This window comes from Peromyscus maniculatus, chromosome 6 (genome assembly GCF_049852395.1).
Source record: "Peromyscus maniculatus bairdii isolate BWxNUB_F1_BW_parent chromosome 6, HU_Pman_BW_mat_3.1, whole genome shotgun sequence".
NCBI classification, from domain to species: domain Eukaryota; kingdom Metazoa; phylum Chordata; class Mammalia; order Rodentia; family Cricetidae; genus Peromyscus; species Peromyscus maniculatus.
Genome location: NC_134857.1, coordinates 41,089,125 through 41,107,704, shown reverse-complemented (window position 1 = coordinate 41,107,704; position 18,580 = coordinate 41,089,125). Strand labels below are relative to the sequence as shown.

At 43.8% G+C, this 18,580-nt stretch overlaps 1 protein-coding gene across 1 annotated transcript in view; it reads left to right on the top strand.

Moving 5' to 3' along the window:
- The first annotated feature begins 782 nt into the window (after positions 1-782).
- The window catches only part of Erich6 (glutamate rich 6), a 32,365-nt gene continuing 14,567 nt past the window's right edge, over positions 783-18,580 (top strand). Inside the window, exons 1-7 of the mRNA XM_076574124.1 lie at positions 783-1,263; positions 1,850-1,907; positions 8,058-8,149; positions 9,866-9,928; positions 10,217-10,272; positions 10,368-10,484; positions 13,240-13,332. Coding sequence (XP_076430239.1) covers positions 897-1,263; positions 1,850-1,907; positions 8,058-8,149; positions 9,866-9,928; positions 10,217-10,272; positions 10,368-10,484; positions 13,240-13,332 — 846 coding nt within the window. The 5' untranslated portion in view covers positions 783-896. The remainder of the gene's footprint in view (positions 1,264-1,849; positions 1,908-8,057; positions 8,150-9,865; positions 9,929-10,216; positions 10,273-10,367; positions 10,485-13,239; positions 13,333-18,580) is intronic.

Here is an 18,580-nt window from a genome sequence, read left to right as displayed (position 1 = left end):
TTTCTACTTTGAAGACAGAAGGATGGAACAAGCAACAGAGAAACCGGGGCTAGAGTGACCCAACATATCTCAGCCGCAAAATATATAAGGGATAAAACTCTCACTAAACAATACAAGGCAATATTCTCATAAGTCAAGTAGGCAAACTACAGACCAAAGGCTGATGTCTAATATTGCAAACAGTTTTACTGGAATTTCCAATAGGCATCTTTCCACTAAAAATCAAACCGCACAGCTCCCTCCATGCCAAGTGGTATTGTGGGTGTCCATCTCCAGATGCCACTTCCTCTTAAAGGTGGGAAGGGCCGGCTCGGAGGGAGGCTGCCTCTCTGTTGTCTGGGAGGGGCTGCTGCTGAAAGGAGCTGGCCGGGGTCCTGCCTGGGCTCCCTACTCCCTGACCGGCGCGCAAAAGGGATCCTGCGGCTTTAAACCTCGAAGGGGAAGGGTCGGCGGTTGCCCCGAGAGACAGATGCTCAACAGCAGCGCTCACTCCCCGACGGCCGGCAGACATGCCTCCGTGTCGCAGCGTGATGGAACCCACGAAGGACAGCCCGAAGGAGCCAGAGGAGGCTCCGATAGGGGAAGAGGATGTGGTGGAAGAAGAGGAGCAAGAGGAGGCGGAGGCGGCGGCAGCGGAGGCGGTGGAGGCGGGAGCGGAGGAGGAGACCGAGGCGGAGGAGGAGGCGGAGGAGGGGGCGGAGGCGGAGGAGGAGACCCAGGCGGAGGAGGAGGAGGAGGCGGAGGCGGAGGCGGCGGAGGCGGTGGAGGCGGAGAAGGAGGCTGAGGCGGAGGCTGAGGCGGAGGAGGAGGCAGAGGCTGAGGCGGAGGAGGAGGCTGAGGCGGAGGCAGAGGTGGAGGCAGAGGAGGAGGCAGAGGCGGAGGAGGAGGCGGAGGGGATGGCGCAGGGGGCGCAAGGAGAGCAGAGAGAGCAGAGAGAGCCGGGAGAGCAGAGAGAGCCGGGAGAGCAGAGAGAGCAGGGGAGGGAGGAGGTGGCAGCGGCGAGCCAGCAGCAGTACAATCTCGACCCGTTCGCGGAGCTCTTGGACGATGGCGACCTCTGGAAGACCATGGACTATAATGCAGGCCTTTTCGACGATGACTTGGAGCTATTTCGTCCCCGCCTAACTAGCGTGGTCACCCCCAGCCTGAGCGCCACGACCCCGACCAGCGAGCTGTCCAGCCCCACGTGGAGCGAGGAGGAGGAGCTGCAGCCCGGCGAGGGCGAGGGCTCTCCTGCTTCCAGCAAAGCCTCGTCCCATAAAAGTAGCTTCGGGCTTCTCTTCCCTGGGGTGGGGGTGGGGGGCTGGCCTGGGGGCGGCCGGTGCACCCCTCCCTCTGCTGCCCACTGCACATACACTATCCAGTCTCGGCTGAGTGTCGTGACGGCTCCTGGTGTAGGATATAGGGGAATCGCTTAGTAAAAGTTGGAAGTTGGGGTCACTCCCGGGCACTAGTGCCTGCAGGGTACTGGGCGACTTACTGAAACAGTTCTGCAGTTACACACAGCTCTCTCCTCTGCATCGAACTTATTTAAAAGATAGGCACCACTGTCTTATTTAAAAAGGGAAGCAGAACATTTAAAAACACTTATCAAACTCTCACAGTTCGCATTTTACTGTGGGTATGTCTTTACTGTTGGGGAAAGGGTGGTGTCCTTATGCATTCTAGGATATTTTGTTTACCAGCATTGCTGGCCTTTTCGACCCCTGATTATGTAAATAAATCATAGGCACATCCATGTAACAACCAGACTCTCTTTAGCCCTCACCAAGTGTTCCCTGGGGACAAAATTTCCCTTAGAGAACCCGTGGCATGGAGTGGCTAAATAGTTTAATGTTTCATTCAACAGCTTATCCTAAAATATTTCAAACATTTAAGAAAGACTTGTCTGAAGTGACTGTAGATAGGTAAGAAAATGTTTTCAATTATCATATTTTTAAAGCAGATAATGGTTACCCTTTTAGATTTGTTATGAATAACACACGGCACGTACAACTTCCTTATTCAAAAAGTTTTGTTATTTTTGTTTTTTTGCAAGCATGTTAGTACATGCTGTAATCCCAACATTCCAGAGTCGGAGGCAAGAGGATCGCAAATTCGAGCCCACTCTGGCTTACATGGCAAAAAACAAAAACAAACAAACAAAAAAAACCTTAACAAACAAGAACTCCTACATTAGTAGGCACTTTGTAAGAGATAAAGATGAAGTTCCTGTCTTCATCTTATTACCCAGCTGTAAGTGTGGTGTGCCTGCTTATCAATAGGATACAAAGTAGGTATAGACCATGCATGCAATAGTAAGTGCTGGGACTGGAGGATGGCTCAGCAGTTAAGGGAATGTACTGAGGTGAGGTTCCAGCACCCACTTGGGGCATTTCACAACTGCTTGTAACTCCAGCTCCAGGCTCCAGCATCTCTGATTTCAACAGGCACCTGCACTCACATGCACATATCCCCCCAACACACACACACACCGAGACAGAATGTTTATGGTTTTTATACATTTTATTCAAATTTCTAATGAAATGTGTGGTCTAAAAAATTAGAGTATACAAACATATAAAACTGAAAATCTCTACACCATCTCTGACCCACCAGATACAGTTAACAAAATGTTAGTAGTCCTGGTTTTCCTTCTACTACGTGTGTGCGCACATGTGGGCGAGTACATGTGTTCCCATGTGTCTGTATTAATACATAGGCCAATGATCACCTAAGGTATCATCTTGAGGTGCTGCCCACCTTTTGTTCTTTGAGACAGTGTCTCTCATTGTTAGATTAACTGGCCAGCAAGCCCCAGGGACCCCACTGGTCTTTGCCTCCCCATTGCTAGGATTACAAATGTTAAGTGCCATGCCCACCTTTTTTACATGTGTTCTGGGGGGGTAGGAATAACAGCCTTGTGTTTGCAAAGCAAGCATTTTACCAATTAAGCTACCTCTCCACCCCTTCAATTATCATTTTAAATAACATTTTCACTTGATTTATCAACTTCTGACTCAAAAGTATCAGCTTCCTCTCCAGTTTTTTGGTTTTGTTTTTTTGTTATTGGCATTTATATTACTTTTAATTTCCTAGGATTTAGAACGGTAAAGAATTGAAACCTCTACTTTTTGTAATCAGCATTAGTATTGGCTTATAAAAAATTAACACTAAATTCACTGTTGCTTTCTTCTATTTCTTCTCATCTAGTTTTCTAATTAACAAATTACAATAAAGAGAAAGAGTAGATCACATTAACTACACATTCCTATGAAATCATATTAATTTGCAATTTTATAATATATGTATTGTTTTATTAGTTACAATTGACCATTGGTACTTTACAGTTTGGTTTTTAGAAAATTGAAAACAAAACAAAAAGAACAAAAACAAAAAAAGAAAGTCCTCGATTGGATCCATGGACAAAAATGTGAAATCTGATGTTAGCAAAACTTGTTGCCTAAAAAGTAAGGTTTCCCACTCAGGTGTGTCCACTTGCCTTCACTTTTTCTGGGCTGTGTCAACGGCCACATTCCCTTGATTTTCCATCTTTCACTCCTTCCTCTTTGCTGAGGGAATTCTTTAGGTAATATTTTTCACGTAGTTCTCATCATGAGAGAGATGCTCAAATTTCCAAGCTCTTGGCTGCCTGGAAATGTCTCCATGTTGCCATCGAGCTTTATTTAGTAATACAGCCTAGCATATGAGGGCACGTTGGGAGCATTGTCCTTCAGGGAGGGCTCCGAAGACTGCCTTGCTCACCGCCTCAGGACCCAGGATTAGTGAGCGGTCTGCCTCCCACACCTCACCCTCACCTTTGTCTCCCTTCTTCCCTTCGGGATTCTCCACCATTCTTCCTCCCTTTCACATTTTCAGTATCCTCACGATGTTTGATGGTTGAGTGCCGGTGTACAGCCTGTGTATGGACATTTTTATTCTGTGGTTCATGACTGTAATTCTGAGACCCAGTTACTGTGTTTGGAACACTTTCTGACTGTTCTTTATTGTCTCTGAAGGGCTTGGACTCAATGATATAGTAATATGTAATGTTAATGTGCTTTTGTTCTTTTTTGTTGTTGTTCTCCATCTTTTCTGTTAGTATTTTTAAGTAACTGGCAATCCTTAGTTATCCATTTGCATTTATAAAGGAATGGCTGGTGGGCAGCTAAAATGGGACCTTCCAGCACGGAGTACCTCACTTTGCTAAAGTGGGAGGGTTTACAGGGACCCTGGGCAGCGGAGGGGAGCACAGCACAGCCAGCTTCTGTGGTCCCACCGTTATTCAAGTGAAGAGAAGGATGCAGCACTGTCTGGTTAAAGTTCTTTATGGTGGAATGGTCTGTCTGTCTGTCTTCTTCCCTCCCTCCTGCCCCTCTCCCCTGTCTCTTTCTCTCTTCCCTTCCTTCCTTCCTTCCTTCCTTCCTTCCTTCCTTCCTTCCTTCCTTCCTTCCTTCCTTCCTTCCTTCCTTCCTTCCTTCCTTCCCAAGCTTGTTGCATTAGTAACTGTGTTCTTTGCCCTGTTTTTCATCCAGAAAGAAAACTGCCCAGGCAATATGACTACTTTTCAACAACAATAACAGCAAGCTGTTCTTGACCCTGCTTTAGAAATAAAACTACTGGGGCTAGAGAGATGGCCTAGTGGTTAAAAGCACTTGATGCTCCTGCAGAGGACCAAAGTTCAGTTCCCAGTACCCACACAGTCCCTAACAAACATGTGTAACTCCAGCCAGTTCCTGGTCTCCAAACGGCACCACAGGCATACATGCAGGCAAATCACTCATACACAAAAAATTGACATAAAATTTCCTTAAAGAAAGAAGGAAAACCGCTGCCAGTTGCCTCAAAGGAGAGCAAGGAGCCTTCCTGGCTGGCTGTTTCAGAGTCATTTCTTGACTTACTATGATGATATCCTCCATTCTCTCCTTTCTGTTTGGTTGCATGAAGATAGGAGTTTCTCAGAAATTCCCTTTTGTAAAAGCTTTCTCTTGTTTTGAGCCTCTGTGTCCTCCACTCTGGTCTTCCTTTGACCTATAGTCACATTTCCTTCTCTCAAGGAGGTATTACTTATATACCAATGAGAGCACATTTTTAGAGTGGGATGTTTAAAGTCTGCTTTTTTGGTAAGATCAGCAAAAGGAAAGGAAAGAGGACATTGTGCTGAGCTGCCATGTGTCCTGGTTTTCAGCTATGTGGTTTCAAGTCCATGGGAAGTGCTCTTTTTCAGACAAGATCCTCGTGTCTCACATATCTAAGATGTTTTAAAAAACTAAACCCGCCAGGCGGTGGTGGCGCACGCCTTTAATCCCAGCACTCGGGAGGCAGAGCCAGGCGGATCTCTGTGAGTTCGAGGCCAGCCTGGGCTACCAAGTGAGCTTCAGGAAAGGCGCAAAACTACGCAGAGAAACCCTGTCTCGAAAAACCAAAATAAATAAATAAATAAATAAATAAATAAATAAATAAATAAAAAAATAAAAAAATAAACCCACACACAAACTTCAAAGTATTCTTTACTGAATTTGCTGAGATTATGGGTGGTGTTTTTCTTTTAATGCCCTAAAAATGCAACCAACATCAGTGCAACTTCTATTTTCAATTGCCTTACTGCTATTCTCATTGAAATGGTGCAAACTTTAGAAGGTTGATTGTGGTGGTTTGAGTGAGAATGCCCCCCCACTTCCATAGGCTCACATATTTGAATGCTTAGTCATCAGGGAGTGGAACTGTTTGAGAAGGATTAGGAGGTGTGGCCTAGATGTGGCTTTGTTGAAGGAAGGGTGTCAGTGGAGATGGGCTTTGAGATTTCAGAAGTCCTTGTCAGGCCCAATCTCTCTCCCTCTCCCCCTCCCTTCCTCCCTCCCTCCCTCCCTTCCTCCCTCCCTCCCTCCCTCCCTCCCTCCCTCCCTCCCTCCCTCCCTCCCTGAAGATCAGGATGTAAAGCTCTCAGCCACTGCTCCAGCACCATGTCTGCCAGCTTCCCACCATGATGATCATGGCGTAACCCTCTAAAACTGTAAGCCAGCCCCCAATTAGATGATTTCTTTTGTAAGAGTTGCCTTGGTCATGGTGTCTCTTCACAGCAATGGAACAATAAAACACAGATGGAAATGACAAGTTTGGGACCTCCCTGACTTTTGTAGCTGTCCCTTTGTCACCACGGGCCCCCATTCCCTTGCCCATGAAAAGGAAATGCTAAGGCTTGGATTAGCCTTTGTGAAGGTAATCAAAACATCCCAGGCAAAGCAGGATTCATTCCTACCAAGTATGCTCTGCCCAAAGTGAATTCTCTGGCCATCCTCGTTTATCTTCCACCTAAAGATTCCATAAACAGTCTTTGGTGGAAGATTCAGGAAGGCAAGGCCACTTCAATGAAGGATGGATTCATTTTCGTTAGCTTCTGCACTGTGATGGAGATAAGTAAATGTCGGGGGATTTTCCTCTCACGCGGCTTCCCTGGTAGTCCCTGCAGCTCGTCTCTCAGGAAGGTTAGATAAACAGCATTGCCTCAGAGACCTGCCCAAGTGGCCCCCACAGAGGAGTTCTTTGCCTATTCTAGGACACAGTTACTTCAGAACTGAAAAACAAAAGCACTTTACTGATGCAATGTGCCAGGGAACTAAGGGTCAAAAAGGCAGGAGAAGACCCAGTTGGACTGTGGTGAAAAATAACAGTGCTAAACTGACTAACCGAAACAAAGGTGGTTTGACCATTTTAGAAGATACAATCATTTCATTAAATGCAAAGAAGCAAGAGATATTGAAAGGCAATGTTTACTTGTTACCACTAGAGTTATCAAATTCCTACTTCCCTATCATGTCCATGATTACTCAAATAACTGATTAAACTACTCAGAGAATTACAATGTATTTGCCTTAACATCAGCACTTTTTAGAAAGTTCGTATAATTAGCATTCAGGAGGCAAAGGCAAGCAAATCTCTAAGCTCAAGGCCAATCTGGTCTATAGAGCAAGTTCCATGACAGCCAGGCTATACAGAGAAACCCTGTCTTGAAAAACAAACAAACAAACAAATAAACAAAAGTTTGTATAATTTGTGTGTGTACACATGTGTGTGTGCAGTATGTGTATGCATGTTTGTGTGCAGTTACAGTCAATCCTCCATGAGTGTGTGGAGGCCAGACATATCTTCCTGTATTGCTTTCCACTTTGTTTTTTCTGAGACAGTCTCTCACTGAAGTGGGAGTTCACCATTGTGGCTAGACTGTCTGTCCAGCAAGCCCAGCCCAGTATTAATTTTAAACTAAATAAAACAAACACTTTATGCAAACTTAAATTCATGTAAATGTTCAAATGTGCACATCATTAGCACAAGCGATAAGTATTCCGCATACACGCAGGCACAGTGCTAGTAAAGCCCTCCAGGGAAAAGATGGTGTTAGAAAGCTCTCGGATCTAGAAAGTGTCTGGTTTGAGCTGGGCGTACTCAGGCTGTGTTCCCCTACAGCAGTCTCGTTCTTACCTTCACAGCTGCTGTGAAACAAATGCAGGCACTCTCCTGCAGCTGCCTATCAGTCTGTACTTCTCACCTCCTTAGAGAATGTTTAACATGTACTGTATGCACTGGGAGTGACGGGTGACATCCTCTATGTTGGACGGTCACTGAAAGGCCAAACCTGCCCCACTCTCTCTGATGGGAATCAGAGACAACCAGTCTCCACTACAGTCTACTTTTCCACATCAACAACTTGTCCTGGGGCCTCCCCTTTACCACTCAACCTCGGGGGGCTGAATTCTCTTTAGAACCCCCACCATGCCTGTCTGTCTATGGCATTAAATAACTCCTAATAAAACTCTTACCCAAAAGGTCAGTCCTCTCACTGTCCCTCATGGACCTCAAATCTGAGGACTTTCAGGAAAGAAGACTTTCCAAAGAATTTATTTGATTCACAGGCCATGTTTAATGTTACTGAAAATACAGGAATGGAAGAAAATATTTCAAAGAAAACATCAGAACTTTCTATGGGCATATGTTATTCAACTAAAAATATACTATATAGAGTAGACTTGTTAACAACCATATAAATTATACTCAAACTAATATTGTGACTTAAATTTCAGAACTATGTACCCAAGTTTGTATGAAAGAGTTCAGATATCAGTACAAACAGAAGAAAGTTGGCTTCAACAAATTTCTGCTCAGAAGCAACCACGTGAGTAGTTCGGTTCCTTAGCTTTTGCTGGGGGGTTGGATTGCAAATTGGAAATCGAAGCCTCGTGGAAGGGCAGTAGAGCTGATGCTGAGTCCAGGAGTATAAATAAACATTGAGATGTTGGGAAATTTGTTAATCTCATCAAGCCTTAGTCACTTTATCTCTTAGCAAAATTAGTAGTGACACAGGAGTGCTGGTCACCAAGATGAGTTTAAATATTTAACATCATTGGTACATCGTATTTGATAAATGGCAATGTTTTTATTCATCAAGAAATAATCTGTCATTAAGACAAGTATGGTGGCGCTTACCTTTAATCTCAGTACTCACAAAGCAGAGGCAAGCAGATCTTTGTGAGTTCAAGGCCAGCCAAAGATATACAGTGAAACCCTGTCTTGAAAGAGAGACTCCCATTCTATTTCATATATATATACATTTATTATAGAAATGACATATGCACTCTTTTAAAAACCTTTCAAGCCGGGCGGTGGTGGCGCACGCCTTTAATCCCAGCACTCGGGAGGCAGAGCCAGGTGGATCTCTGTGAGTTCGAGGCCAGCCTGGGCTACCAAGTGAGTTCCAGGAAAGGCGCAAAGCTACACAGAGAAACCCTGTCTCGAAAAACCAAAAAAAGAAAAAAAAAAAAAAAAAACCTTTCAAACCATCAATAAATAATATTTAAGCTGTGGTTTAGAATGTATAGAGACTATGGAAGAGTGCCTATCTAGAATGCAAAAGGCCATGGGTTCAATCCCCAGTACTATAAGAAAAAAATTAAACATTTAACTTACTCAGTATAAGTTTTTAGAAGAAATCATGGGGAGAGAAGGGTTTGTTTCAGGAAGTCAGGAAAGAAACTCAAGCAAGAACTCAAGGGGAAGCCGTGGGGGAATGCTGCTTGCTCACTCATGCTTAGCTAGCTTTCTTATCATAGCCCGGGGCAGCCTGGCTAAGGAATGGAGCCACCCACAGTGGCTGACCCTTCTACCTCCATTAACCATCAAGACAACCCTCCATAGACATGCTGTGGTTGTTTGAACGAGAATGGCCCCCGTGGGCTCATATATTGAATCCTTGGTCCCCAGATGGTAGAGCTATTTGGAAAGGATTAGGGAGGTGTGGCCTTGTTGGAGGAAGTGTGTCATTGGGGATGGGCTTTGTGGTTTCAAAAGCTCCTACCATTTCCAGTTGGCTCTCTCTGGCTCCTGCCTCTGAGTAAGGATGTAAACTCTCAGCTAATGTGCCAGCACCATGCCTGCCTGCCTGCTTCTACGCTCCCTGCCATGATGGTCATGGACTCAGTTTCTGAAACTGTAAGCCCCCAATAAATTCTTTTTTTTCCATAAGTTGCCTTGAACATGGTGTCTTAGCACAGCAATAAAAAAGTAAGACACATGTCCACAGGTGAATCTGACCTAGGTAATCCCTCGATTGATTTCTCTGGTGACTCTAGACTATGTCAGGTTGGTAGTTAAAGCTAACTAGGACACCAGCAAAGCGGCACGTGTGTGTGAAAAGTTGTGTGTCATTATCTTCCTAAAGAGTTGACCCTATATGCGTCTCTATTTAATCACTGTTTAGGAAAAGGGGAGACATTTGAAAATGAAACAAACATAGGCACTTATTTTTCTATTCTTTCTTTCTATTTAACTTGTTTCTCCTTTTTCAAGATTGAGGGTAAATACATGTGTACTTTTTGTTTTGTTTTGTTTTTAGAAAAAGTACCATCCCTTGAAACAAAGGTGGTACAACCAGAAACTCCGGCTGCTAAGTTAAGAGGTAAATGGATGTTTGTTTTCATCCCCTTTTTTTTTTTTTAAGGAAAAGACAAATTGTCAGTAAGGAACCAACCTGACTTGCACAGTGTTGAGAATGTGTACAGCCAAACAGTGCAAATGAAGGGCTTGGTGTGTGTGTGTGTGTGTGTGTGTGTGTGTGTGTGTGTGTGTGTGTGTGTGTATGATGAGTTATGAGGTCAGGATGGGGGAGAATCTCTGAACTACAGGAAAACAGAACACACAGCACAATGGTTACAATTTCCCATCTAAATCTATCCTTTCTCTTCAGGAAAGTGGGTAATTAATCCTGAAGAGCGCAAACTAAGTATTTTATTTGAGACAGAGGTAAGAGCTATTTATCATAATAACCAATGCATTGTTCTTATTGTAAAGTGACTTATTCAATCTTTAATGTTTTTCTCTCTCTTCTTAATATTTAGTTTAATGAAGAATTTGTAAAATTGTTTGAATCTCATCTAAGAACATTACCCAGCATTGGGCCGCCGCCCATTCTGTCATATAGAAAAGAACTTCCCTATCCGGATATTAACATCAAGGTGACTTTAATTCATATGTTTTATTATTTCTGTAAAGGGCTATATGGGGACTCACAGTAATTGGTACAATAGATGTGAATATACCTTAAAAGAATCAAAGCAAAAGGTCCCGGTACTTGGACAAGAACTTGGGGTGGTTTCCTAAGTCTTAATAACTGAGTGCTATAAAACAAAAGAACCTCTACCCTGTGGTTCCAGGGGCTAGAAGTCTGGATCCGGATGTCAACAGGGCCACCACTATAGTGAGTCTCTTTCTTCACTCTTCTCTGCTTTAAGTACTGGAGGGCAATATGTGGCCATCATTGGCTGGTAGTTGCACCCTGCCACTCTCTGCCTCAGTGTTCACTGGCTTCTTGTTGGGTCCCTAAGTCCAAAGGTCCTTCTCTGCTGACAACACCAATAATACTAGATTAAAGTCTGTTCCAATAACCTTATTCTAACTTGGTGACCTTCATACAGACCAAACAGAGTGATATTCCCAGGTGCCAGAAGTTAGACGTTCAACATATCTTCTAGGAAGACACAATTCATCCAATGATAATGCACACAAAGCAAATACAGGTGAACCTTTGCCATATTTAATGGCATTAAGGAACCAGTTAATGCCTGTGTTTGAAAAGCTAGATAAAGGTTTCATTAGTAGTTCCAGTGAGCCAGAGCACCACCTTCCACATCAGAGTGCTGATGGAATGCCTGGTAGAGTGATCCTTCCCACACCTAGATAGAATATGATGACCACGTGAAGAGAACACACATTTCTGAATCCCTGTGACGGCTTCTTCTGGGATATACTAGGTGATGTTTTGTGCATGGTAAGGAGACCCCAGCGGAGCCCCGGTATCACAGCACATATGCGGGACTGATGAGACCCTGTGTGAATGCACTGAATGCAGCTCATTGCCATCATGCACAGCAGTTGAACTGTGTGGTACTCACAAAGGGCAACGCATTAAACACCATGCATGCAACATGTCACCAACAACTATTTGCTGAGCTGTCTGGAAACTTGAAAGTCACTCTATCGACTCTTCAGACTGGACTTTCTACCTGGACCGAGCACTTTCCTTCCTCTGAGTCGGAAGGGCTTATATCCAGAAAAGTCTCTTGAGCTAGTGGGGTTATGGTCTTCCTCTGACTTGCAGAGATGGGCTTGACCATAAGAAAGGCCTTGTGGCTTCTTCTCCAGGGAGATGTCCCGACCTGGGCAAGGCTGGATCCTCTGGCTCTGGAGGCAGACACTGCAGGTAGCATTAACATTAGTTGTATTCAGGAGTGGTAGCAGCTGGCATATCTAACCGTCCTCTCCAGACCCTCCTCATGTGAAGATTCCAGCGCCACTTGTGGTCTTTTAAAAAAAAAATCTCCATTTTGCTTCATTCTCAGGCGAAGGAACAAAAGAATCATGAGCCAAGGGATGTACTACCAAATCTCTTGTATAGAAAGAGTCATCATTTCATAATGGCCCTGGACTTTTCCCCTGCATCTCTCCACTGCCTGTAGATATAAATGTCTTTACTCAAGTGGCCGATCCCTAACTGCACTAGCTAGCTCAATCACCCTTATAATTGGGTACTTGGCCTGTCTCAGAGGATAGTTTAGATGGCAAATACAGATGTGCTAGTGCTGTTTATGATCTGAAAGGCATGTCTGAATCTCTTCCTGGAGGATTTTTCTGAGACTCAGCTACTTACCTGGCCAGGATCCCCTACAATCATAGGTGTAACAAATTACCAACATGTCCTTAGTTCAGGAACCCCTCAGGGAATTACCGAAGCCACCCTGACTTCAGTTGTGTCTGTTTCCAGTCACCTGCTTCTTGCCTTCCTGGATTGCCCTGTGGAATTCAGAACTCCAAGCAGGGGTTCCCCTGAAGGACAGATTCTGGTTGATTATAAAAGTTGGCAATTGTGCATGATGAATGTGAGCTCTCCCTGCTAGAGATGCTGTTTCAGAAGGCTGTGGAATCTTTAGGAGGTGGAGCCTTGCTGGAGGAAATGGGTCACTAGGAGTGGGTCTTGTGGGTCATATAGACTGTCCCATTCAGGCCCTAGATCTCTGCTTCCTAACTGCTGAGGTGATATAACCAGCCACTTCACATTCCTGTGGCCACAGCCACAGGCTACTACTACCACCACACCCTCCCTGCCATGATAGACTGTCCTCTAAGCCAGGAGCCAGAAGAAACGCCTGTGTTTAAATGGTTTCTATCAGCTATTCTTTCTCAGAGACATAGAAGTAGCGAACACCTATGCAGTAATGCAAGGCTTCTTCTTACCAGCACTTACAGGAAAAGTCGACATATCCAAACACCCAAGACTGTCTTGTAACTACCTGTAGCTACAAACTATATATTTCTGTCCCTTCCAGAGGACTCTGAGGTCATCATTTCTGCAGCTTTCTTCTTACGCTTGCGCAGCTCCAAGGCTCTTAGCTCTGCTCTTCTGAATTGTACCAGAAAGCAGCATTCAAAGTGCATCTCGGGCTCCTTATTCCCTTCTAGCCCTTGAGTGGAAGTGATGTCACATGCTGGACTATTCAGAGCTTGATGGCTTGATCCCGTCAGCTAGAAGATCTCAGATCCTTAAAAGTTCCCCACCCAGTACTTCTGTGGCAAGTGTTCTCATATAAATTGGCACGTCCTCCATTGCCTTAGTTGTCCTACTAGACGTCCACTGTCCACAACCAGTTCCACCTGAGCTGCTGGGCCTTGGGGCACTTCTTCACTTTCTTTCTCTTTCTCTCCCTCTCTCTGAAGGACGAAGAAGAGCTAGCACTCCAGTGTGAATTTTGTGGAAGTGATCTACAATCGTTCCCTTCCGATGCGGACATTTACTCTGGACAAAAGCGTGTAAGCTAGTTCTAAATAAGGTTTGACCGAGGAACTTGTGTTATTGTTTAAAATATGTAGTATTTCCCCCTGCTTCTTTCCCTTATATAATTTTTCTTAAGGATTGTGTATCAGCTGTTAAGGAAATGCCAATCACGACCATCACATTCACTAGGCCAGCTATAATTTAAGATTGATAATAATGTGTTGATAAAACTGTGAAGAAGCTAACATTATGGCTAGCCTAGTGTTGTGGGACACACATGCCATTCCAGAACTCAGGAAATGGAAATAAGAAGGCTGAAGGTTTGAGGCCAGGTTGGTATACATAAGGCCCTGGAGGAGGGTGAGATAAAGAGAGGGAGAGACGGGAGGAACTGCTAACAGACTTTCAGTCCTGTGGTCATTCAAGAACTTTCACAAAAGAGATGAGGGGTAGGTTTTCTGTCCACTGATAACAGGTTTCTTCACTCACACAGTAAGCCAGATCAAGCTGAACTGAAAAAGTATAACAACAGGCTTATTTGAGCAAGGCAACTCCTGGCAGGTTCTCCAGTCCCAGAGAGACTGGAGAGGCTCAAAAAGCCGCACACCGAACTAAAGCACAGAGATTATAAAGCCTGTAGGTGAGGGGTGATGATGTGTCCGCCACAAGCTGGCTTTGTGCCCAGGTATAGTTGAAAGCTAGAATGCTTCGGTGGAGACTTGGGCAGCTGGCGGCAACAGGGGAGGAAGTTGCCATAGTCACCAGGAATGCAGAACTGGCACCTTTTCTTTGTTGGAAATTCTCTGGGAGGGCAGGGTTTGGAGGGAGAGAGGCGGCAATGGGACTTTCTAGATCATGCAGGGGTGAGCTGGAGGTTCCAACCAAACATCCCGACCTCTATGGGTATATGAGTGCCTGTTCAAATTTGGCTACTTCCTGTTGGCATGGGACGATGTGGGGAGAGGGGAGTTGGGAGTTGGTGGGTTGGTGCTCAGTGGGAGGTATGGGTGAAGAAGCATTCAATTAATTGTCACCCTGGAAACCTCACAAATCTGTTCCTGGAAGAAGCAAGAAGGCAAGTTGCTAGGAGAAAAAAAAAAACAGATTATTACCACTTGTCCTATGAAAGGAGCTAGCCATGGGAAGAGTGAAGATTGCCAGAAAGAACGAAATGGAGATGTGCCCTGGTTGTATTGGCAAAGTTCTTCAGACAATTTGTAGAGTGATCCAATAATAGTTTCCAGCAGGCCAGGTTTGTTGATACAGTAGCAGCGCTCTTTCCTGGGAACATGCAGGTGTCTATTGAATAGCGGGAACAGATTTATACCTTGGTGTCATAGCAAACACTATAGTTTTGGGATAAAAGGCATGAACATTTTTCCTATATCTAGAGAGCCTGGTTTTTAGCCAGATGAGACTCACCTTTAAGTCTATACTTAGAAAACAACCAGAGGAAATTAAAAATCTTGAACTTGTGTAAGTAGTCGGTGCTCTGTCGGTTCATCAGAACTCCATTTATCAGTGCTGAAACTCTGAACCTCTGAAAGTCCAGTGTAGCAATAGTGTAGAAAGGGGAGAGAAGTCCAAAACATCTTTATACACCTTAGATCATTCACTTATACCTTTACAACTTGCATTTATACATCTTAAATCAGTTTCTGTGTTCCTTTAGTGAAAAGTTACATCTGAAACCTGTTTGTCCTTTACTATGAAGGCTATGAACAAGGCAAGCCTGTCTGTATTTTTTAACAAAAAGCTTAGCTAATGAACTATCAAGGTGGCTATAGCCTTTCAGGGGAGGGGACTGTTAAATTGGTGAAGCTATCAATAGTTGTCAAACACCATCAAATCTGAGAAGGATAACTTTTACCTGAGTTAACAGAAGTGCAGACCAAGCAGCTTCAAATCTATTAAAAATGACAGGGACTTACTGGCTACCTAGATAGGAACCCTAGGTTCCTCCATGGGTCACTGGGAACAGAGATCCCAGGGCAGTATCAGTCTCCATCTGCCGGACCCAGAAGATCTGACATTGGTTGCCATTGGAGTGGGAACCTGGGAAGACCAGTCTACCTTGTCTAGGCAAAGCAGGGCAATTAATTCCCCAATGTCCTGGATGTCCACCGTCTGGACAGAGACTTGATGGCAGCTGAAGTGAAAGGCAGGTTTTTTTTGCCCGGTGGCTGGCTTTGTCACATTTAAAGCAAGCTCCAGGTGGAGGTTTTTCTGCACCCATCCATTTTCACCCACCAAAAACAAAACAAAACAAAAAACCCAAACAAACAAACAAAAAAACAAAAAACAACTGCCTTTCATCTCAACTGCAAAACTAACATTTTCTTTTAAAGATGTTTAAGATCTCTCAACTGTGTGATCTGGTAATACCCAACTAAAGTACCTTATTATCTCAAGAATGAAGAGACATAGAGCACTGCCATAATTTGTAGAAGACAAAACCAAGTTTCATCAGTGGAAACAATTCAGTGTCTCTAAAATCAGTACCAAGTGGATGACTCTTACGTTGCAAAATCTGGGTGCCAAAAAGATACGTCACTGTTTATGAATGCATAGAGGTACAGCTTTAATACTCCCATTAAACCAACATTGTTTTATATCCTATCTTTCATAAGCCTCATTTTCAGGACAGGACAGGAATTCTCATACAAAAATCCATCCTAATCCAAAATATCTTGGAGATGTGTTGTCTCCCTGGTAGGCCCACTCCATGTGGTCACCTTTAATCAAGACGGTAGTGAAGTCACATGACATCCCTCTTCTCCAACCCTAGTCAAAATGGTGACTGCCCACATGGCCTCACTTAAGATGCTGGCAGACCACGGATTATTTCCCAGAACAGCTGCAATTTGGAGTTACACATTTTAAGTTAACTTTGTGTAACAGATTTTTAACCATAAAAATTGGGGTTCTGTTAGCTATTTTTCAATAAAGTAGAAGAGCATAAAACAACTTTAATATTTTTTATATCCAAATGACATATGAATCTCTGTTATTACATCAGATTTGGTGACCAGAAAGCCCAGAGGCAAATTCTGAGCCTAGGCAGCTAGTTGCAATAGTAATAGCTGAGTTTTCACCAAGACACAGGTAACATAGTAAACTCATGCAGTGGCCACACACACGTACACATTTAACTGAGCCTGATACAATTTTGTGTGGCTCCATATCTGCAAGAAGCCTTACAGGCACAGAGCCATCCATCCATACAAAATAGACAAAACTTTTCTAACAAGACAAAACTTTCTGCAGGAAACAGTCTTTGTTACAAATTATATAGATTTTAAACTATGTAGGGGACAGGTATCAAAGTAGAAAATTGTCAGGGTGGTCAGGCTGGCTGCAAGGCAAGAGAAAACCAGAAGAAGAGAAAGGGGGTGTCCACGTGGGTCAGTGGACCAAAAGAGCCAGAGCCACGTGAAATACAGCAACCTAGAGCGTAAGCTGTGGATCAGATACATATCTGAAGTACACTCAGTAAGCCAGTGAGATGCACCAAAAACATGCATCATGTGCCGCCAGCATTGGTCAACTCAAAGTGTGTGATTCTTCTCCATGAGAGCACCTAACTGCACATTGGATAAGCAAAGCTTCAAAGGTTGAGTGAATTGGGCTAGACGATTTTGCCTCATTCACCACATTCATCTGACCTCTTACCAACTGACTACTATTTCTTTAAGTATTTTGACAACTTTTTGCAGGGAAATTATTCCACAACCAACATAATGTAGAACATGCTTCCTAAGAGTTTGTTGAGTATGTAGGGTTTTTTGTTTTTGTTAGTTTGTTTGTTTGGTTTTGGTTTTTCGAGACAGGGGTTCTCTGTGCAGCTTTTCCACCTTTCCTGGAACTCACTCTGTGGCCCAGGCGGGCCTTGAACTCAGAGATCCACCTGCCTCTGCCTCCTGAGTGCTGGACTTAAAGGCATGCGCCACCACTGCCTGGTGAACATGGGTTTTTATGCCACAGGATTAAACCAACTTATTTCTCATTGCAAAAAAAGTGTTTATTGAAACAATTTCTATTTTGATTAATAAAGATGCACTTGAGCCCGGTTACAATAATTTAAAAGTTGTGGTCCAAAACTACAATCCCTTTTGTACCAACCTACAAAGGTACCAGCAATTTTCTTTCTTTATTTATACCCAAGAAAATGGACAACATGTATCTATACAAAACTTCTAACAATCATTCTTGACTCTTAATACACAAAAGTGGAAACATGTATGAGTACAATTAGTTATTATTCAGCCAGACAAAATAGAAGTCTTAAAACATGCTACAAGGTAGATAAGGCCTGAAAACACTATGCTAAGTGAAAAGGACAATCACAAACTAGCATGGTTCCAGGGGCATGAAGTGTGAAAAATGGGCAAATGTGGAGAGACAGAAAGCAGGTTAAGGGCTGGGGCCTAGCTGGTAATGCTTTCTTAGCATGCCCAAAGCCCTGAGTTTTATCTCTGCTACCAAATAAGTGGGGGAAGTGTTAATCCCAAAGAAGGGAGGAAAGAAAGACCACTGACCCAAATCATCATGGCCAAATTAATTAAAGCAAGCTTTTTTTTTTTTATTATTCATGCATACACAGGTTGGCTACCGCTAAGGCAGAGTTCAAGAAGTCAAAATTGGATGTGAGGAAGACAAGGTTTTTAATAGCTCATAGGTAGGGGTTCCCGAATGGGGGACTTGGCGGCAAAACAGGTGGGATTACAGGAGCAGAACATAAGCATAACAAGTTAGTCAAAATGACCTCCTGAAACAAAGACAGGATTGCAAGGGGGTCTTAACAACAGGTAGTAATAAGAAGGTAGTCATAACAACCCTTTTGAAACAAAGGTAGGGTTGCAAGATGGCTATTAGCATTTTGAAGCAAAGACATGATTGCCATTCCAGATACATTTGTAGTTAAGGTTACAGGTGTGGCCTAGCCCAAACCTTGAGAAACAGGTTTAATCATAAATAGAAATGAACCTAGTTTGATGGCCTAAGATGGAGGCAGGCTGGTTCATCACATGGTGGCACATGCAGTATTCCCAGTACTTGGAAGGTGGAGACACGGAGATCACAAGCTCAAGGTCATCCTTGGCTACATAGAAAGAAGACAGGAATACATGAGTTGCTGTCTCAAAAACAAAAGAGGAGGCAGATTAATTTGTGGCAGCTCGGAGGAGGGGGAATGACTGTTAATAGGTACAGGTTTGATCTGAAATGACTGGTAATGGTTGCTCTGAAAATAATAAAAACCAGCTGAAATAACTCTTTTAAGCA